The 21,734-nt window shown below is 50.2% G+C and overlaps 1 protein-coding gene across 3 annotated transcripts in view; it reads right to left on the reverse strand.

The window, feature by feature from the left end:
• Nucleotides 1–2,011: 2,011 nt before the first annotated feature.
• Nucleotides 2,012–21,734, reverse strand: part of P3H2 (prolyl 3-hydroxylase 2) — a 74,366-nt gene continuing 54,643 nt past the window's right edge. The window contains exons 2-15 of one of the 3 annotated variants that reach the window (XM_063338805.1): nt 18,950–19,096; nt 17,815–18,004; nt 14,890–15,021; nt 13,589–13,731; nt 12,752–12,841; nt 12,234–12,274; nt 11,633–11,727; nt 8,620–8,747; nt 7,955–8,050; nt 7,715–7,865; nt 7,009–7,126; nt 6,421–6,496; nt 5,376–5,516; nt 2,012–4,295 (exon numbers count right to left, since the gene is read on the reverse strand). In XM_063338805.1, coding sequence (XP_063194875.1) covers nt 4,203–4,295; nt 5,376–5,516; nt 6,421–6,496; nt 7,009–7,126; nt 7,715–7,865; nt 7,955–8,050; nt 8,620–8,747; nt 11,633–11,727; nt 12,234–12,274; nt 12,752–12,841; nt 13,589–13,731; nt 14,890–15,021; nt 17,815–18,004; nt 18,950–19,096 — 1,641 coding nt within the window. In that variant the 3' untranslated portion in view covers nt 2,012–4,202. Of the gene's footprint in view, nt 4,296–5,375; nt 5,517–6,420; nt 6,497–7,008; nt 7,127–7,199; nt 7,409–7,714; nt 7,866–7,954; nt 8,051–8,619; nt 8,748–11,632; nt 11,728–12,233; nt 12,275–12,751; nt 12,842–13,588; nt 13,732–14,889; nt 15,022–17,814; nt 18,005–18,949; nt 19,097–21,734 lie in introns of those variants that run through there. The other 2 variants (XM_063338806.1, XM_063338807.1) reach the window with 2 other exon arrangements.

A 21,734-nucleotide genomic window follows, 5' to 3' on the forward strand; every position in this document is an offset into this window, starting at 1 on the left:
GACAACCTTTTGGCTGGAGGGAAACTTGCAGTAAGGCATTTAGAGTCCAAAGGGGCTCAGCCTCAGACTTTCTGCTGGCCCCCGCTGGTGGTTCTTTGCCTGTACGAGGTGTTTTCCATGCTCCTACCCTCTACACAAGGCACCAAGTGCCTTGTTGGGCCACTGCTCCCCACGCCTCCGTGCCCTCGCTGCCGCTGGCCCTGCACGCTCAGCTGCCACATCCCTGACTGCGAAGTGCAATGATTCAGCTTCTCCTTAACGAAGCCATCCATTTAGTCTGTACTTTTTCCTGAGACACTACTGATGCCCCGTTGCTGGAGGCATACCTGTGTCACAGACCGGGCTTTTGCAGCCCCCCCCCCCCCCCCCCCGGCCTTTTCCCAGCAACCCCTATCAGCAGCCTCCAAACTTGGCTTGGGCCCACTGGAACGCCAAAACAAAAACAAAGCTCCTTGCTAGCAAAGATCCCCCAGCATTGAGTAACACCGCGCAGGGCTTCACTTCGGAGCAACAGCCGCACCCAAGCGCGCGCGCGCACACGCGCACATGCAGCCACTTCAGTTGTTGTTTTAAATACTTTTAAATTCTGTTACGTTTCCTTTGTGAGTTGTTTTCTTTTTCTTTTTTTTTTTTTAATGTCATAAATCAACCCTGCTAATCCCACCCTGCATATGTTAGTAGTATTAGGAGGGGCACGGCAGAGTTAACAAGGAACTAAGACACGGTTCAGGCATCTCCATCTCGAAACCGCTCCCATTGCCGGTGGTACAACCAGGGCACGTATAACAAATGGCCAAGTGTAAGTAGGTTGTAGTTCTCTTCGGTGGCCAAGCCTTGGCTAGAGGAGCTCAGAGCTGGCCTGGGAGCCACGAAGCTTGCTCTAAAATGCACATCAGCTTTATTCCCAGTGGCATGACTTCGGACACTGCCTCCTTGGGGATCTGCTTCTTGTAGGGGCTTTGGGAAGCAGGAAAGGGCAGAGGTGAATAACAAATGTGAGCCAATGCAGCAGGAAGCAAAAAATGTTAGTGCACCAGGTTGTCCCTGAGGCATGTTTGACCAAGGAGGAGTGTATACATTTGTTTTTTGTTGTTAGCTTTGTTTTTCCAGGGATGCAGGTGCCCTGTGGACAGTCTGGATGTGACCCTGACAGCTCTGGCAGATACCAAGTCCCTACATCAAATCTAAGAGTTAAAATTGATTTCTCAGAGGCCAAGCCACCCTGGTAGCAACCCACCCCACCTGGCTACAAAAAAGACCCAAAAGCCTATACTGTATTTTGATGCATGTCCCAAAGAGCTCTGTAGCTCGCTCCTGTGAGGCTACAGTGTGCCAATAAACTTGGCAACCACCTCTGCTGTTGCAGCAGAAATACAGATCCACCTCTGAGCTAGACTTCGCCAGAGCAGAGTGATGGAAAAACAAACAGGGAAAGTGCCTTTGACTCACTGCATTCCTGTTTCCTGGCTTCAGCCTGGCACGGGCCACAGGCAGGTCTCGGCGGCACAGCAGCACGGTGAGCGGCACGGCCCAGGCAGCCCGGAGTCTTTCCCCTTCTTGGGGGTTTGGAGTTTGTGTTTACAATTGCGTCCCCAAAATGTCGCATCCTTCTGAAGCTGCTCCACCATTCTCCACCAAAGCCATTCACCAGGAGCCAGCCACCGCCCCGCTTGGCTCCCCAGCCTGCTGCACACCCCAGCAGCGCACAGGGGCTGCGACTCCCTCCTCCTGCTCTCCAAATTGCCTGAAGCGTGCCAGTGGTGCGTAAGTTACTACGTGGCTGGATGCAGAGCAAAGGTGATGGACAGGCAGGCAAATGCACACACACAACTTCGCTTAATCGTGTCCACATCAATGTCTCTGATGCTCCACCAGCATGAGGGATGTGTCCATACGCCCTAGGGACTGGAGCAGGAAATCCCAGGGAGAAGCACCATCATGAGACAAACCACATACCCCTCCAGTCTCCCCTTCTAATATTGGCTAAAGAAAGACAAAGACAGGCCCAGACGTTGTGTTTAGTTTATTTCCCCCGGATTTAGACACAGCTCTGGCTAACCACCACAGCAGCAAACCAACAACCACCTGCGATGGCCCCCCTCCCAACCTCTCGGCAGAAGAACCAGCTGGTGGGATCCCCACAGCCCCTGGGAGGGCAGGGGCTGCACCGAGCTGCTTGGAGAGGGCAGCTCTGCAGGATGCGCTGGGACAGATGCAGTTGTCAGGGGGGTGGCCGCACAAACTCAGGCTGAAGGTGCAGCATGTAGGAGTCAAGCCTTAGAGGCAATAGCGTGGTGCAGATGGGGAACAACAAAATCGGCGTTTTGGCTCTCCAGCTGCCCTCCTCTCCTTCCCTCCAGCTTTTCCTCTGGCTATTTTAAAAAGGGGCAGTTAAGCACTTACTGGGGAGGCATTTAAGCAGGAATGAGTCTCTGAAAGCAGAAACCTGGGGGCAGTTCTTTGGGGAGCCAACACAATGAATCTTTTCATCAGTCTATGAGGAAGATGAGATAACCTCCAAGAAACACGCTACATTGGTAGCTCAGAAACACTCAGAGCTTTATCCCCTGCAGATTCCACATTAAAGGAGGTGCAGCAAATGAACTTTCCATCATTTTCCAGGTAGTAATGGTGCCCCCTTCACAGTCTGGGCATTTGTTTTTCCATATTAACTGAGTTCCCCTTTATCTGGCCCAGGACCAGCTTTTGAGGAGGTCTCTACAGAAGGACCATCCCTGTCTATGGGCCTTTGCAGCCAGTGACTGGATGAGAAGAGGGTGCTGCTGAGCCTGGAAGATTTGGGAAGGCAAAAGCTGCGTGAACAGAGAGAAAAGACAATTCCCTATTGCAGATTTTAAGGCCTGGAAATGCCAAAGCTGGCAGAGGGGAGCAGAAAGGGACTGAGGAAGTGTCAGTGCAGCAGGGAGCTGAGCAAAGCTGCTCAGGGATGCAAATGCCAGCCAAGATCCCCGCAGTGCTTTCTGGAGAGACAGCAGCCTTCCAGTAAATTCAACAGTAAAGATGGCTGCAACCTGCCTTTTAGGAACTGCTTTCTAGCAGCAGAAGCAGCTGTTGGGTCAAAATAAAAGCTGTCCCTATGTCTGGGATGTGGGCAGTTCTGTGACTTCAGTGTTCGTTCTGACTGAGGTAGGGGCTGCTCTGATCCCACAAACGGGAGTTGATTTAATGGTGGGAGAGGGATGATTTACTAGCTTAGCAGCAGTTCCTGGCATAGTAAATCTCTTGTGATTAGCAGCATTTTCTTTCACTGCAACACCCTCAGACTGGGTGAGAAATACTCTGAGCAAATAGATGCCACCACACCATGAGCATCTGCTGCTCCTGCAGCGTCAGGATGTGAGGATACAGCCAGGGCATCCGCAGTACAAAGCTGCACTATGATCATCCAACACTGTAACATCCCTGAGCCTTTCAGCTGCCTTCCAACACGGACCTGGAAAGGATGATTTCCAGCCTTGGGTTTTCCAGCACTAGGCTGGAAGCTCAAAGGATGCAGTGTGAAGCAGTTTATTCCATGCATCCCAGGCCGTTAGCAAGAGCAGGGACTGAAAATGAGTGACAGGCCCTATTTCACCAGAGTCAGCTGCAAATCAAGCCCCTTTTCACCTGTGCACAGTTCATGCCCCTGCCCAGCAGCTGGGGAAGCTCTGCTCAGAATTAATGCCCAAATGCCAGCTTTGCATGGCTACAGAGAGACGTACATTTTGCTAGGGCCTGCATTTTGCTTTTTCAAATGGTGAAGTGCTCTGAGATGGAAATAACTGACTTGTGCTCCAGTTTCCCCCAGGGCAGCACCGTCCAGGTCTTCAGCCAGCACTTAGCAGAGGCAGGAAGACCGGTCTGTTATCACACCTGAGACATTTCTCTAGCAGAGGCTAAAGAGAAGCAGCTATTTGTGGCTGAGGAAAGAAAAAAAAGGGGTCCTCCAAGGGGGTACAGTGGGCCTGAATAAGTCCTGAGAAGTGCTAGGGAAGGACAGGGAATCCCAGAGGCAGAGAGATGCTGGCACAGAGATGAGGGGTCCCAGCAAGAGCTGTGCTAAACACAGAAGAGGCCCTCCTGACACTCCACAACCATATTAACCTGTTAATTTATACAGCAGCTCTGTACAAAAATAGAAAGGTTCTAATAAGATTAACAATATTAAATAAATATTTAATAGAAAAAGTCTTTGGCCTAGTTCATAGCTCATCCTTTGGGTTGATGTTCATTTCGCTGGGTCCTAGATGCTCCTGGTCCAACATTGCGATCACTTCATCTGCCTGGATTCGCTCCTGCAAGAAGGGACGGGAAGAAACCATTAACAGCTGAGCTTCAGCATCTGCTCTCAGCTTATTCAGCACGGCCCCGCTGGGAGCACCCACAGCAAGCAGCTCCTCCAGGGACCAGCAGTGTAGCTGGGAGGACAGGGGAAAGCCTGGGTTTGAGCTGGGGATTTGCTGGGCAAAATTAATCAAATCACTTTGCACCTCATTACCTAATTCCCTCCTCCCTCCAGGGGCTGCAGTGGTTGGGGCAGAGCTCTGATGTATTGCTGTTCCCTTAACACGCTTCACCAGCAGCCACTGCCACAGTGTACCCTTCTCCTGTCCCCTCCGCTAGACGTGGCTGTCCAGCCCCCTGGGCAGGGCTGAGCTCTTTCCACGGAGGAAATTCCAGCTCACGCCAAAAAGCAGAGCGACAGCAAAACGCATGTCTGAAAATAAGCTTCTCCTAAAACCTTGCAGCCCATCTGCTTCACAAGGCAAAGGCACAAGGTTTTGCTCTTTCCATGTGTTTAGTTCTGCTTGGTCTTTTATTTTTTACTCTTATAGACCAGAATAGCTATCAAAGGGAGACAGGGGCTGGTACAGCCGGCTTTTCAAACAGAATTTGGAGGTTGCCTGTTGAAAGGCACCACAGCCCAGATCTCCCGAGGTATCCGGGTGCCCAGGACCATGGATTTCAGGCTGCAAAACTGCTTTTGAGGACCCGGCAGCAGCCATGCATCACTGGCCTCTGAGCTGTGGACGGCTGTGGAGAACTTCCCCGTTCACCAGGTTATTGCCACTAGGTGTCAGAAATGGCCAGCCCAGCCCTGTGCAGAGCCCTCCCACATCCTACTCAGCACCCCATCCAGGCCCCACACCCCATGGGACCAGGGTGATGGGTGCCCAGAAGCACGGCCATCAGAGAAAAACGGTGAGTCCCAGGGCCACCAGTTCATGTCCCCATGGTGCAGTGGATGGGAATGCTGCCACCGGGAGGATGTGATGAAAATAGTTGTGCTGGGACCAGAGGCTGAAGATGGTCCAGTTTTTTTCAGGTTGCTGGGTACCCTCCAGCTCTTCTCACATCATGATGGAGGGACTCACCAGCTCTCTGTAAAGCGGGTCCAAGGTGAACCAGAGCGCCACAGCGCACCGCTGGCCTTTGGTAACCGCCTTCACCCCATGGGGGTTCTCACCACCCGACGAGAAGCTGATCATTCTCCCGCACTTGGGCTTGATGGAGGCCTGTGGGAAAACAGTCAACACCTGGGTGGCAAGGAGCAGCACAGCTGCATGCACTGGCCACATCTCAGCTTGTCGTAGTCCAGGGCCTGGGATCTTAATGGGCATCTCTCTGCATCACCCCAGGACCCAGTGAGCAGCTCTGGAGGATGTGCAGAGCTCTGGGCAAGGCTGTAAAAATGTGTGGGGTAAAAAGGGAGGTGTGAGGCTTGGTCCTGCTGCACAGCCATCATGTAGAAAGGAGATGGTGGCATGGAGTCCTTGCAAAGCCTGCAGGTGACCAACTACAGCAAAACAGGGCCATGGCATAGCTCCAGAGAGGATAAGGCTAACCCTGGCATGGACTGTGAAACGCCTTTCTTCTGTCTGCTGAGTCCACAAAAGGTATCCTGCAGAACTCAGGGGCAGAAGTGCGAACCAAGTCAACCCTGTGGTACTGTTCTTAGGTAGATGCAATCTACCCTCCAGCATCTACTGGGCTTCAGAGTCCCAGAATGGTGACAAAATATTCTGTCCAACCATGGAGGGGGTGCTGAGCCTCCTAAACGGCCTCATGCAGAGGTGAGGGCTTGTGCCGGAGTCCCATCCCTCTCAGGGACTGATGGCCACCACCGTGGCCTGCTCTGGGCCAGACACAGCATATGTACAGAAGCATTTCTTCATGTTCAGCCACGAGATGGGGTGGGAGCTCAGCGGTCCTCCAGGCAAGAAGGACTCAGCCATCCCTCTGATCTGCAGATTTCCTGCTCAGCACAGCCTCTGGGCAGGGCACAGAAGGTCTGTGCACCTCTGCCAGCAGGATTTTGTAGGGGCTTTTTGCAAGGTAGGAGCCACAGGCTGCCTGGGGAAGCTCAGAGGCCGGCACAGGCTGCTGAGGAATGCCATTTGGTTCACAGCCCTGACTTACCGTCACAGTTTTGGCATCCATCTCGGTGAAAATGAACTCGCCTCCTTCAAAATCTGCATTCATGTACAGGAGGGCACTGGGGGAAGAAGCGGGAGACCCCTGTGAGGGGAGCAGCAGGGAGGGCTTGGGGCTGACTCCCTCCTCCAGGGCAGATCCTGCATTGCTCCACTGAGATTCAGGTGAGGGAGCTGCCAGGCAGGGGAGGTCCTGCTGTTCTGGGTCAGGGCCACCCAAACTGCCCCCATTTTGGAGCTACAGCTGAGAACCAGCAGATGTCTCCTTGGCTGGGGAACAATTCGCAAAATGTCCCCTGGGTCCCACTGTCTCTCACCCTCCTGTTCTGCACCTGTGACAGAGGCACAGCCCTGTGGGCCACAGCTGGGATCTCCTGACCCTAAAATATCACAGAGCCATTACAGTTAAACTCTTGCTTGAAGCTTAACCACAATGTTTGCTGCCACCAGAAACTACCTGCTGGATCTCACTTCTGCCATGGCTGGGATGTATCAGCTTCAGGTCGGTGAAGCAGGAAGGACCCTTGGGGAGGGTCCCCAGGTACCCACGGGGACAACCCCCCTTTTTGCCTACCTGTAATCCCGAAATGTGTAGGCAGGAGGTTCTTTCCAGCACTCGTTGGCCTCAGGGTCCAAAAGGCAGTTGTCAGCGTGGATGGGGTGGCTCAGGTCATTCCTCCTCTCCTGCTGGCCTAGGCAGGACCATGTGGAGGAAGGGGGAAGGAGAAGGGGTGGATGAGATGGTGGGTGGGGTGGGGTGGGGTGGATGAGATGGTGGGTGGGGTGGGGTGGGGTGGATGGAAATGCCATGCTCTGTGGGGTCCATCATGGTGGGGAGCCTGCCCCGACCCCACTCCAGGTGGTGTTCACAGGTGAGAGGAGGAAAAGAAAGGCTGGGGAGAAAAGGCAACACCTGAGGACTCAGATCTGCACAGCTCTGCTTGTTCCTTACTGCAGGGAAGCAAGATGGAGAGCTGCGGGGGGTGGAAATGAGAAGGAACGGTGAGAGGAGGCAAGAGAAGAGGGAGCAGAAAAGAGGAAGAGCTGGAGGCGTGAGAAACAAGAGACACCCCAGAAATGAGCTGCTTCAGGACAGCAGTGCCCACCCTTTGCTGCTGTGGGGACAGTGACTTTCCCTAGCCTTCAGACACTAGTTTAAGCATCAAGCAAAACAGAAACACTCTCAGGCTTGGGTCTCCCACTCGTAAACCCTCCAAGGTGGGGCTGAACCCCTCCTGTCCTCCCAGCCCTGCCCCACCACCAGCACCCTGAGCCCTCACCGGAGAGGGCAGTGCGGCACACCAGGTGGGTGTAGGAGAAGTAGAGCGTGGAGTTCAGCATGAAGTAGGACTCAACGATCCTGCGAGCCTTCTCGCTGATGTCGTAGAAAAGCCGGGCGCTCTTCAGCGGGACACGGCCCTCGTAGCCATACTAGGCAAGGAGAAGAGGCGAGAGAGGGTCAGCGCTGCATGCTGGCTGGGAGGGAGGGCATGGGAGAGGAGGGAGGGAAGGAGATGCACCTTGAGGGCTTTGAGGACGGTGGCTCCTTCAAATCTCTCGTTTGGGGTGTGGGGGGAGGTTTTGCCCCTGTAACCATCTCCAGCCAACATGATACCCTGAAAGACACAAACATGGGTGAGGGGTGAACTGGTTGCCCAGGAGAGGGGGAGCTGCAGTGGAAGCACCTGGCACCCTCGTCCCCAAATCCCTGAGGGCTGCATTCACTGGGACAGGTAAGTTGGGTGGGAAGGCACTGCAGCTCTCCATGAACACAGTCCGTTCTGAGATGCTGGAAAACAGCCACCTACCTCCCAGCTGGGGATGTTCAGGCACCCTCAGTCTCTTCCCAGGCTTAGTTGACGATGAATGAGAAGGCTCAACCAGGCTTGTGGATGAGCATCCTTTGGGGTTGTGAATAACATGCAGCAAAGAGCTATTTCTGCACGGGCTTTGTCTTGCAGCATGTTTCTAAGAACAGCCCAAGACGGAGCAGCAGTTCATATGCTGCAGTTATGGGGATAAGCGTCTGACTGCTCTCCATGGGCACGCTGGCATCAGCTGCAACACTCAAGGCATGAACCCAGAGCCTCCCCAGGCGCTGATCACTTATTCAGCTCTTACAAGCCACCAGGCACTCAGCCCAGGTGGCACTCATACCCCCCGCCCCGGGGCATTGCCTACTCACATTGGCCACCCTGTGAAGTTCTCGGCACTGCTCCTCTGAGATGACGTTATCCAGTAGTACTCGCTGAGTGCCGTTCAGCTGCTGCGAGTTGTAGACAAACTTCACGTCGCTGTAGAGAAGCGGACCCCCTGATGGAAAGAGAGACACAAAACGACCCTGCTGAACATGTCCTGGCCTCATTGACATCTTGTACCATGGCTGCAGGCCAGCTGAAGTCACCCGGGTGCGCTGCCAGAGAAAGAGCAGAGTTTGGCCTCACATCAGCAGCAAAAGAAACAGAAGCAATGGAAACACCCGGAGACGAAATCAATTTGCTGCAAGAGCATCAGCATTTTCCACCTTCTCATTAGCTGCCTTGCAAATGCAGGGACCACAGCCTGAAAATGCCAAAACCCGATGGGACACAATGAGAGACATGGACACCGGCTAACTTGGCTCTCCTCCCCAGCAGCCATCTTCAATGGAGGCTATAAGTTTCCATTTGTGCTGTGTGGCTCTTGCCGGCTTGGCATGCAAAGAAACTCTCTGCAATTGTCATCAGCGGGGTTTTTTGTCTTTTACACACATAGAAAATCTAATGAGGTGCTGAGCTTGCAGCAAGCATCGCTTGTTTTCCACCAAGAAGAAGGGCTGGTAGTGGGGAGGTAGTCAGAGGACCCTGAGGACAATTATTCTCCGCAGAGGCAAAGGAGCTGCCATGGTTGTCCCTGCCATCCCTCGCTCCCTGTCTCCGACCTGCCTCCCTCCGCCTGCTGGAAGCTAATGGTTTGGCTGCATTTTGGAGGTCCCACGTAGCATCCCTGGGATGGGAATACAACCGTGGCTGGGCTTGCACACTGCTGGGCTCCCGCCAGGTATGGGGTGGCTGAGCCTTGCCACGTGCTGAGCGCACAGGCAAGGAGAAGAGAGATATTAGCTCTTTACAAGAAGTTTCAATCCATCCCCATCAAATTTGCCTGATCAGAAAAACATGGTGAGGCCACTAAATCACCATCTTCTCAAGCCTCTTCTTCTCATCTCCTCGAAGAGAGAGAATGAAAGAAATGGCAACAATAAAACTTAAACCAGATGTTTCTCCGGGAGAAAGGTGACATGCATCTAAATTGTAGGAAAAATTATCTGTTGTCGCAGAGCCGCAATAAAACAGAGGAAAGAGAGCCACAGAGCTCCTCTCACCATGTGGCACAAGGAAACTTCTCTGTTTCACTGCTTTTATAATCACTACTTTTCCTGTCCGTTGAAGCACATTGTGTGTTTTTGGAAGGTCTCCTTGGCCTACAGAGGACACGTAACCCTGAGGGCAGAGCCCCGCTGCTAGCCCACGACTTTATTTCCGAAGGGTTAGGTTTCTTGGAAACGGAAAAGGTGGGATGTTCCTCATGCTAACTTTGCTGTTCTTGTTGCTCAACAATAGCATTTATTATAAACGCAGCTGGATCAGAAACAGGAGCCTGAAATCCAAACTCCTGGCACACTCCAACTCAGGACTGAGTTTTCCAGCTCGGATGTTGCTCTTCCCCAGCCGTAGGCACATGAGGGATGAACCTGGAAGGCATCACTCACCACTTCCCCGGTTTCTTCTGTTCCTCCCAGGGAACTAGCGGGGGCTGCCCCGTGCTCTGAACACTGAACCCTTGTCCCACACCAGCAGCACACTCCTGGCTGCCTTCCTCGCCCCCACTGCCTCTAAGCACCAGCAGAAAGACCTGTTTCTTGTGTGTACACTCTGAAAAACACCCCAAAGAAACTGAGGCATTCTTTGGACTTTTGGGAGTGAAGGAATTGACGGAAAAGAGGAAGGGGGGAAGGAGAGAATCACAGAAGAGGAGTACAAAATTAAAATGGACTTTTCTTTTTCTCTTTTGGCCTTTTCTCTTTTTTTTTCCAAGTGAAAAGAGAGAAAGAAAAAAAAAGACAACAGAGAAAGGAAGCAGCTGGATGGACAAAAATTCCATTTTCTTTTTGAATCGTTTCAGTTTTCTTTGTGAAGTTGAAAACATTCTGCAACTAAACCAGAATAAAAGCATAGAGGGAAGGAAAAAAAAAAGATAAAGACGCACTTTGAAATTATTTGGTTATAGAAGGCAAACAGGCCAACAAATATAAATCAAACAGCTCTTGGCTTAAGCAAGCTCTTCAGGATCTTCCTATATTATTTGTCTATTTTATGTATGGCTAGAGTAGGGATAACAATACTCTCAACACGACACTGAGGAGCTGGAGCCAACTTGGGCTATGGAAAGCTGTGAAATTCCCCAAAAAGCGCAACCATTCATTCCATTACAGGGAGGTTTAACTGCCTGCTGCCCAGTAGAGACACAAGACACCTCCTCTCTTGAGGTCCCATCATTTTGCAGCGAGGAACATGCTTTGGTACTTGGCTACAATATAGTTTTTCAAAATTGTTATGGGGGGAAATCTTGTCTTTAGTAGAAGATGCTATGGTATTTTCTGTGGTTGCCCAAAATGTGCTGAAATGAGCTGAAATGTCTGCCAACAGGCCTTAAAACCAAGTGATTTGACGTAAGCCAAGACATGAAATCACAAGCCAGTCTGCAAACAGAAATGGTCGTTAACATGGTGTCATCCAGCACATTTAGCAAAGCATCAGGACCAAAGTTCCCAAAACCTAATGCCTCCAGCAGCCATCCTTCTGCAGCCTGGACAACAGGGAACATTTTAATCTTAAAAGCACCTGGGGGAAAGACTACTGTTTGCTGGTGCCACCTTCCCCACGGTGAGGAGGACCCAGCCTCCCAGCCCCATATCTCAGGGCTCTGTACTGAGCAGCTCAGCAGTTGTGAAAAGCAAATCCAAGAGCAGAGCAGTGCTGCTGGGGTCCACAGACCCAGAAATGTGGCAGCATTGAAGACTTCTCTTACTCTTAAACAAAACTTCAAGTCCCTCAGATAGGACTGTCCCTCACTGCTCAGTGGACAGCCTTTGCAGTCTGCAGTCTCTAGTAATAGGAAAAAACCTTCTGATTTTGTTGAAACATCTTCATCAGACTTACCCTCTTTCAGCTCTCGATCTGGTTTTGGCATGGGTTTCTTTGCCAGGGACAGCCTGGGCCCATCCTCTGGTTCACTGCTAATACTTGATGGGACACTGAGGAGCAAGAGAGAAGAATATCATGACTTTGGCCACAGATGTCCGGTTCTGGGAACTGTGCTGTTTTGCACCTTTCTGAAACCAGTACATGAAAAAAACAACCAAAAAACAGGCAAATGGGTACTTTCTACAAATGTCACAACCATATAAGTAGAAGCCCTCACCCTGTCCTTTGGCAAACTGTGTTTTTGTGGTAATGGGAACAACAGGTTCCACCAGCAGAGAACAAACACCAACAAACCTGAACATCAACACTTGCCTCATTGACCAAGTTCCTTCTAGATCATTGCTGGTTTTGAAGCACTCAGCTAAAGTAAGGTGCTTGTGGGAATGTTTGTAATGGTAAGGGGCAAAGGGTCCTAATTCAACCATGATGGTGTGCTGGGGTGGATGGGCAGCACCCCGCAAATGGCAGGCTGGTAGCCCATGATGGGCACATCCCCTTAACCCCACTGAGGGGACTGGTGAAGCTGTGGGATCAGCTGGGGTGGGTGGTGGCTCACCTGTGCTCATCCTGGCGGGCGCCGTACCTGTTCCAGTAGTTCTGCAGGAAAAGAGAGAGGTCATGCTTCCTCATTTAATGTTCCAGCCGAAGCCAGAGAGCTACCTGCTCTGTCGCACACATGAGGACATCAGCCAGCCTCTCTGGTATGGATCCATCCCACACAGCCTTGGGTCACCAAATTGAAAATGTAACCCCAACCCAAACTGGCATCGTATGATGAGTAGAGGGAGCCCAGCTCACCCAGCCTTCTCTGTCCCACCCCACCACCACCACAGTGGCTGAGATAAAGCCAGGCACCATGACAGGAGAGATGGACTAGGCTGCATCCGCTTCTCCTTCACCCTGGGAATGGCTGCCTCCCTTGCTTTGCCGTCACCCATAGGGAACAAACTGGGCCAAGACCCAGCTCCTGAGTCACCTACAAGGGACTTGCTTTACAGGAGAGAGAGGCAGGGGAAGCTGGTCCCATAGCTGTGAACTCCTAAAGGTCCTTGCCATAGCAGACCCAGGCATTACCGGTTCTGTGTAGGTGTATCCGAGGCCGGCCGCAGCCACCTGCAAGAGGTGAGACTCCAGCTTATGGCGCCGCAGCAGCGTTTTTGCTTCCTGAAAAGAAGAGGGGAAGAGGAGTAGTTGTCTTGATTTTCCTGGAAATCAAGGGAATGGAAAATCCAATTCCTGCCTACCCTCTGCTTATGGCACAAGGGGAATGAGCCTCATCAGGGCTGTGATGGAACAGAGAGGATAACTTCTCCGCTTCTGCATCATGAGAAAGGCAGCCCCAGGGCTGTAGATAAAGGCTGCCGGACCGGAGAGGAAGCCTCTCCCGCTGGGTGACTGAACACATACTGTTTGGTTGTTTGACCCCAACCTAACCCTGTGATAGCAAAGCTGCTCCCTGCAGAACAGGCTGAGCGCTGAACTCCAGGCTCAGTGACTTGAGAGTAAAGCTGACAGCCCAGCCTCCCCTTGGGAAAATATTTCTCAGCCCTCTCTTAACCGAGGTTGCCCTCTGCTCACTGCTTCATTGCATTCCTCCTCCACATCTCCGGAGCACTGAATGAGGGGATGGTTTACATTGTTGAGGCACTCGGTCATCGCCCTCCCTGCCCTTGCTTGGGTTTTGCTAAGCTGAAGTCCCCGTTTAAAGAACATCCCGCCCTCCAGCTTCTCCCCCACAGCAGTGACTCTGGACTTGCACGCTGGCAATTAGCTTCACCAGCTGGTCCAGCATCTCCACATCTGTTTTCAAAGTGGTCCCACTGTGGGAAAGCTGCCAAGCTGCTTCTATTTCCAGCTGATGCTTTTGTTAAAGCCTTCCACCAAGGGCTCTTAGGTGACACTCACTCTCACCTTTCTGGGTTTGACCGTGTCTGGATCCATCGTACCTTCCAAGAGGCCCTCGTAATAACCTGCGTTCTCCAAGACATCTTCATCATCCGGGTGGAAGAGGAGGTAGGACTTGGCACACTCCAGGGCTTTTACATAGTCACCAACTGGGAGGCAACACAACAGTTCTCAGGGGGGGCAGATGGGGGACACAGCTCCGCCAGCAGTGCCGGGGGCTCACACCGAGCATGGCGGGTCAGAGCCAAGGAGGGGAGCCTGCAGGGAGGGCAGGCACAGCCTGAGCTCTCCATCAGCCGAAGGGTGAGCCTGGCACTTTACAAGGCTCTTTTGATGCAACTTTGTCTTAACCACTCCATTTCACCAGCAGGGAAACTGAGGCACAGAGACATGACTTCTCTGTGGTCATGCGCAGGTTGAATGGTATCCAAATTGGATCCAACTGGATAGGCAGGATGTGGATGCTGCCCGGCAGCAGACTGCTGCTGTCCTGTGCAGCATGTGTCAGGGCTCTGGGGGGTTTTACCCACCACATTAAACCTCTAGTTTAGAGGAATAAAAAAGCCTGCACACCACACCCGAAACACTGCTGACTCCTCCAGCTTTCTTCTCATCACATTGATGAATGAAGAACCTTTAGGTTTGAGAAACAATTTTGACCCTCCCACATTCTGCCCTCTTCAGGAAAGAGCTCTTAGCACAAGCCTGAGATAGCAAAATTCTGCCTAGATTTTGTGTAACAGAACATAATAAAGTGCCATATAGGACCATACAACTGGCAATATTTTATAGCACTGCCAGCTCCTGATATTTTGCAACGTTGCAAACTCCTGCAACTTTACTATGAATCTTAAAATATTCCATAATTAGCAAAAATTGGCATCTCTGGATAAGCCTGGGCTAACTTGTATATCTGTTGTATATTGACTTAGAAAATGTATCAATTGGAGAAAATGTGAAATATATAAATCCCCCGAATGTCAATATCAAAAGGCAAATGAAAGGACCCTAAAAAGCATGATAATAATATTTAAGCTAAAGATTGGGCTTTTAAAACCTGGCTGATGTTTTAAAACACTTTTACAAAAACACTTAATTGCATTTCAGTCAACCTGAAAGGAAAAGGACTTTTGAAGAGACAATTTCCACTGTCCTCTGCTTCCTGACTCTTTCAGACCATGCCTCTGCATCGCTGTAGCACAGACACCATGGGGAAATATCCCGATTTCCACAAGAAGCAATTAAAACTTGCACAAAATGTAACAAAACTCCACAAGCGCTATGAGGAACAGAAGAACAGCATTTACCTCTGTAATAGGCAAACTGCAAGTAGTCGTAATGGAGGGGAAGGAAATTTTCGATGGGCGAGATACGGCCTGAACGCGTGGCGAGTTCTCGGACGCAGTCGTGTTTGCAAGCCAGGACTTGCATGTAGTGATCTGCCAAGAAAAGGAGGAGAAGATGGTCTGAACTGAGAAGGATGGTGATGGTGCCAAGATGAGGACAGACAGAAGTTAAATCTCCCCAATGTGGGACACGAAACTCATGCTGCTCTGGTCCAGCAGGCGGCTGCGCACCTGAAGAGCTCAGGCTCCTTCCCAAAGCCAATGGAGAGTTGCATTCACATTTTTGCCCCCACTGAGAAATGCCTTTCTCCTTCTGTCAACTGTAGAGGGAGCTTGAGCATCTCTTTTGTGTGCCGGGAGATGCTGCTTCTGCCCGGGAAAGGGGGATGGGTACAGGGACAAGCAGGTGGCAGGTAGCTCTTCAACCCCAAGAGTCAAACCAAAGGTGAGGACACCCACAAAGCAAGTGGAGATGTGAAGACAGGGTGGCCACATGTGCTGCTACACGAAAGCCACCTCCACACTCCCTTCAGCTCACCTTTAATCCTCTCCTTTCTGCAGCAAGAAAGCTCTTGAAGGTATGAGGAAGTTTAGGTAAGAGGGGTCAGAGCATCTTCCCAGGCATGGGAGAGCAAGGGACTTGTGCCACGAGTCTGAAAGGTGCCAATACAGGCAGTAAAATCCCTGCGTTTGCCGCTTCTCAAAGATGAGATATCTCCCAGAGAAATGCAAGCACGTGGTAAACATCTGCCATTCGCAAGATTTCATAATTGGTGGGAGTCCATAATATAGGCGTTGTATCAGCTGTACAATTTTGAAGCCAGAGCTGACATCTGATTCCAGTTTGGAGCCTTTGCTGCAATGTACTTAGAAATCTACTTTGCTTGCTCTGTCTCTGTACACCATTAAAAACCTTAAGAAACAAACACAGGCTTGGAAAAAAAAAAAAAAAACACAACTAACCACGTGCTCAGCTACCAAAGCACTTCTCAGAGCTGCCAAAAAAACAGCCTGAGGAATTTGCAATGAAATCAAGTGGAAACTCAAAACAGCCCCACATTCGCTCTGGGCAGGTAGTCTGAGTAGTTATCATCTGATTTAGTATATACAACCAGGGTATTACATTAGGAAAGCAAGAAGGAAAAGGACATAAATAATTTTGTTGTAATTTAAACCTATTTAAGCATCCTAGACCTGGAATAATCCATCACTGAGAAGCACTGCTTTTTCTTGGTACTGTCAAGGTGCCCTAGAAACAGGCTATATAGACTGGAATCGATTCCCTGAAATGCATCTGTCCCTGGGGTGGAGAGGTGAGAGTGTTTCGACCCCACGCAGCAGCACAGCAAGGCTGCTTGGGATTGAAAAGAGAAACGAGTTTTGAAGCAACTTCAACTCTCTTTTCTTCGCGTATTAGTATTCCCGCTCCCTGCTGAAACATCTGGGGCTGGGCGCCCTGGACCCAGAGTAAATTCTGGATTATGTTGTCCTGTAAGGAACCACTTAGTTCCCTGTAGCAAAGCAGTTGCGTTACATATTTTATCTCCCTCCACATGCCCTCGCTTCCCTGTTTCTTTGGGTGCCTGAATGGCCCTGGGGTTTGGAGTTGTTATTTCCAGGCATATCTGCCCAAGCCAAGCCACAGCACCTGCAGAAACCATCTTCTTCTCACTCCCAGTTGACGTGCTGGGTTGAGGACCACCACACCATGACCACACTGTGCATGGTTCGGCACAGAAACATCTTCTCTGCTCACTGGGGCTGCACTCAACTTGCACAGCATGGAAATAATTTAAGAGAGACCAAAACCTTCTTGACGAGCAGCAGCTTTCAGTGAGAAGGAAGGTGGGTTTTCTTTGGTACTGAATGCTGGTCTCTTGGAGGGCTTGATATGGCCCTTGGTGTCCTGGTCAGGGTTTTAAAAGCAGGCATGATCAGCTGACAGTTACACTGGTATCAAGTCAGCCCTTACAACACTTCTCATGCTTTTTCCATGGATAAATAAATCCAACAAAGGCAGCTTCCCATCCGGTATGTTGGTGGTTTCTCGTCTTGGTCATTTCAATTAGATTTCCTGTCTTGATATAAACAGAATTATGCAAAAACAAAAAACAATCTGCATCTGAGTGAAGTATTTTCCACACAAGAAGCAAAACTCCAAGAGCTTGATGCAACTCCAAGACCATGAGCAGATAAATAAGATTTCTGTCACCAAACAAACCTTAATTTATTGCTCTTCTTTCCCTTACGACTAATTAAATGTAATCTCATTTCTACTGAGAATGAACCATTTTAATCCCCTCTGGCTCAGAGCCACACATGCAAATCTGAAGATTACATAGCAATGTTCAATTCTCTCCAGAGATTTCAGTCAAGATCATAATTAGGTGGGCCTCTGCTAATGACAAATCCATCCTTTTTGGATGGGGAGGAAATCTATGTTCTGAGCCTTTTTGGCAACTTTCCTGGCTGTCTGGAGCATGGCCAAGAGGACTTTGCTGCTTTTTTATATGCACTGAAAAACAGAGAAAATATAAACAGAGGCCAGCAATGTCGAGATTCCAGTGAGGTATATGAGACTGTGTACAAAGGGAAACTGAGGCAGTTTATGTTAAAGCACCTATACTTTCATCTCTAATGGAAAGCTGCAAATGCTCTTCACATCTGGAAATGCAATTCTGCTAGCTCAGCTTCTATTCAGGACCAAAACCAGATGTTCTGTCTCCCTGTCCTCTGGATTTGCATTTTCTGGCCTTCCAAGTGCCCCACCAGCAGCAGTGATAGAAGGGAAGACATCTCACCAAATCCAGCCAAAGGCCCAAACTCAATAATTAACAACATTACAGAGCAAAGGGTGAGAACCCTAAAGATGCCAGAAGATCTCACCTGCAATAGCTTCATAGAGGCCAGCCTTATACTCCAGGTACTCGTGCTCCTCAAATCTCTGCGGTCCCTCGCACATGAGCTGGCAATCTTCATCCTCAGAGTAATACCCTTTCAGTGCACGCTCCAAGAAGTCAATGGCCAGCTCGTACTCCTCCTTGTCATAGTGCCTTACTCCAGCACTGTAGTCCTCCTGCAAAGTAATTAGGCAGAAGACAAGACCGTGAGTGGGCTACGCTGCTCGGACCACAGCATCCTGCCCTTGCCAACTGCAGGTGCTTCTATTAAGAATGTAAAAGCGGGCAGCGACAGAATGGTCTACCATGTACCTACCAGATGTAAGTGTTTGTAACAAACCATGTTTAACCATCAATGGACTTTTGGACCAGTGGAACCTCGTAAACCTGCCTAAATGCTCTGTTGAACTCCTCCGTACTTAGGAAATCCTTAGTGCCACTGCTGGATTATCCATTATGTGAAAAACCATTCCTTTTCTTTGTTATTACCCTCCTACCCAACAACTGCACTGAATGTCAAGGGAAAAGACTGCTCTTGACCCAGGCAGATCTGTCTCAGGATGGCCTCTAACGAGCACCTCCATTAATTACACCAAACAGCCACTCCATCTTCCTTGTGTCTTGCGAAATCAGAAAGTTAGGGGTGGTCCTGGCATTTGTGTTGGGCTTTTGCTTTGGGGAAGTGGAAAAAGCTGTCACTGTCCTCCCTGCCACCCTGCACCCTCACCAGCACAGCCACTTGTGTGCATGTAACCTGCCCAGGTGGGAGAACCCAGCTCAAAAGGAACACGCATAAGCCAAGATCTGTCAGTGCCCACAGAGCACTCATCAAAGCTGCCTGCTGATGCCGGTCCACAGCCATGAATGACTCCAGAGTTCCCTGAAGAGAGGGACCAGGGTGGGGACGTAGCCATCAAACAAACAGTAGAGAATGCCTTGAAAAAGCAGGAGCTGGCTTGCCTTTAAGGAGAGCACTGAAAGGGAGAGCTAGTTTTGCTGTATTGTAATACAGACCTCAGCAAGTATCTCCTCATTCATAGATGATGCTCTCTTGGCCTCCTAAATCTCTTCTCTCCAGATGCCTGACGCTTAACCTGGGCTTCTCTTTAGCTCAGACTCACCATGTGCTGCCTGGCCTCCCGGTCAATCAAGTCAACCTTCCCTGCTGTGGTCTTGTAGTTCTCAATGTCCTGCTGTATCTCCATGTGCTCAGGGTTTGCCATGAAGAAGGTGTGAGCTGCATTTGCTGCCTCCTCCAGCTTGTTCAGCTGTAACAAGATAAGAAAGAACGAGTGAGTTGGTGATGTAGGACAGTGATCACAGGCATTTATGCTGCACTCTTTGACACCACTGGACTGGGAAATGATGGGATAACCAAGGAAAACCTGAACGCAGAAGTTAAAGAAAACAGCTGAAATGAAAGCAAAGGCCAGCACAAGGGAAATTGGAAGAACTAGAGTTCCCGAGAGCCAGACAGGTCGCTTATCTGTCTGCAACATGGTGTATCAACAATGGGGTACAGCCTAATTTCCAGCTGCACATCCTTTGAACTCAGCTGCTCCAACCCCCTGCACAGTCTCAGGTGGAGGGATGTTCTCATGAGATATGAGAGGGAGAGATGAGGGGAAAGCAGCTGCTGAGGCTGCTCTCTCTACAAGCCTTGGAGGCTGAGCTACATCCAGGCTGAGGGGCTTCTGATTGTAAATGGGGACCTGGGACCATTTTTTAAGCTCGGCTGCCTATAGCTGCAAAAAGCCAGACTCTGCTGGTAGTGCCAGGGATATAAAGAGGAATTTATCTTGGTATATCAAGTTACTTTGGATTTAGAGATTCAGAACCGAGACCAGACATTAGTTTCACCCTGGAGAAAGCCTTGTAAACAAACAGAAATGCTAAACACATCCACAGTGGCTGCCGGGATCTGAGGGAGCAGTACAGATGTTCAGGTAAAACACCTGCATGACCTAGCAGGAGAGAGGCCACTTCCATGGCTAATGCACTTGCTCCTCGAAGAAAGCCAACACCAGTGAGCACCAGCAAGGTGCAGAGTCAGGCCCCTGGCATACATCTGCAATCTGAACAGGCTCACCCAAGCTTGTTAGCCAGGACCAAGCTAATGCTAGCCCTGGCAAGACTCCGTCCAAGTGCTCTCCTTGATAGCAAAACCCAAACCAAATCCTGTGCCACCGCTGCTAGGCTCCTCCTGAGGCACCGGAGCCAGTGAGCTCAGGCACGTCTATGCTATGCTGCCGTCATGGTACGACAGCTCACCTGCAGAAACCTGCACATTTTCCCACCAGACAACTCGACCAGCAAAACAAGAAATGCAAAAGAGACCTGCAGAGAAGCATGAGCTGCACAACCTGTCACCCTACACCTGAAGCAGGGCAGAGAGCCCATGTGAGGTAAGGTGAGGCCATGGCTGCCCTCAAGACCCTGCTCGTCCCCAGGAGACAGTGGTGGCTTCCTTGACATGCCTTAACACTGGATTAATACTTGCATACACTTAATGAGCATCAACTATAGCTTGCCTTTCAGCCAAGCCTTGAGAAACACCCTAAACCTCTTTCAGTGAGCCCTTAGGAACTACCTAGTACGTTGCATTTCATGGGGGCTCAGAGAGGGCATACAAACACTCATCACCAGCCAGGCATATAACAACTAGTTTCATCTTTGACTTATGATTATTTTCAGAGATGTGCCAGAACTGTCAATTGCCTGAGCAGCCACCTCATCACCGGGTGGCTTCTTACCTCCGCCAAAGTGTTTGCAACCACCTTTAAAATCGAAATACCCATCCAATAACACATGAACTCCTGTTGAACCAAGTAGGATTGACATCCAGGTGAAATCATGGATGCCCTCAAGGGATGCCCCTGCGTATGTATATCCTATGGCAATTTTGCACAGGCAGCTTGTGAAAGCTTTGCGATGAAAAAAATGCAAAGGATTTGCTCAGGGCACTTGGCTGCAGCAACAGCATGGCAAAAATTCCTTTTTTATGTCAAACGCTGCTCTGAGCAGGAGTAGCTGGACTGGGGCAAGAGCAACTGTTTCAATTCATCTGGACAAGGAGAGTTCACCTGGAAGCACTGAGCCAACGCCACATCACTCGGCAAATCTGCTCCTATTTGGAAAGGGGAGCTTTCTGCCAGCAGTAAAAAAATACCTCGGTTCTTTACCTGGCAGAATGATGCCTCCTTTCCTACTGCACGTAAAGTTTGGCAAGGCTCGGGAAAATACGGGGTCAAGACATGCATTATCTTTGTAAGGTAACCTTCTCTCAGGGTGGCGTGGAGGGAGCGCGTTTTGGCTGCGAAGGAAGCAGCTGATGCCCTTTGAATCTCCACTCTCAAACACCTTTTTCAAGTGGCAAACATTAAAAAATTACCGTACCAGGTTTCCTTTGGCTTTTCCTCAAAACGAGGTGGAATTAGAAAGTGCAGCAAGCTGCTGAAAACAATTTTTGCTTTAAAGAATGGAGATAGATAGATAGATAGATAGGTAGGTAGATAGATAGGTAGGTAGGTAGGTAGGTAGGTAGGTAGGTAGGTAGATAGATAGATAGATAGATAGATAGATAGATAGATAGATAGATAGATAGATAGATAGATAGATAGATGCATGCATAACGGTGAATGGGAGCCCACCTTAAAGGCAAGGGAAGCGGGGAAGATGCAGAGCACAGCAGGACAGGCACGCAGCAAATCCCTCAGAGAAGCACCCAGCGCTTTCATCTGGGCTATTTAGATTAGGACGAGCGCAAACACAGTCTGCAGAGCAAACAAGGGGGCTACCGTGAGTCAAACTGGTGGCAACTGGAGACATCACGGCTGTTGGGAATCACTGGCTGAGCTTGTCAGGGATGCCTGGGTGATTCTGATAGGGAGACACTGAATGGGAGCA

This window comes from Chroicocephalus ridibundus, chromosome 6 (genome assembly GCF_963924245.1).
Source record: "Chroicocephalus ridibundus chromosome 6, bChrRid1.1, whole genome shotgun sequence".
In the NCBI taxonomy this organism is placed as follows: Eukaryota; Metazoa; Chordata; class Aves; order Charadriiformes; family Laridae; genus Chroicocephalus; species Chroicocephalus ridibundus.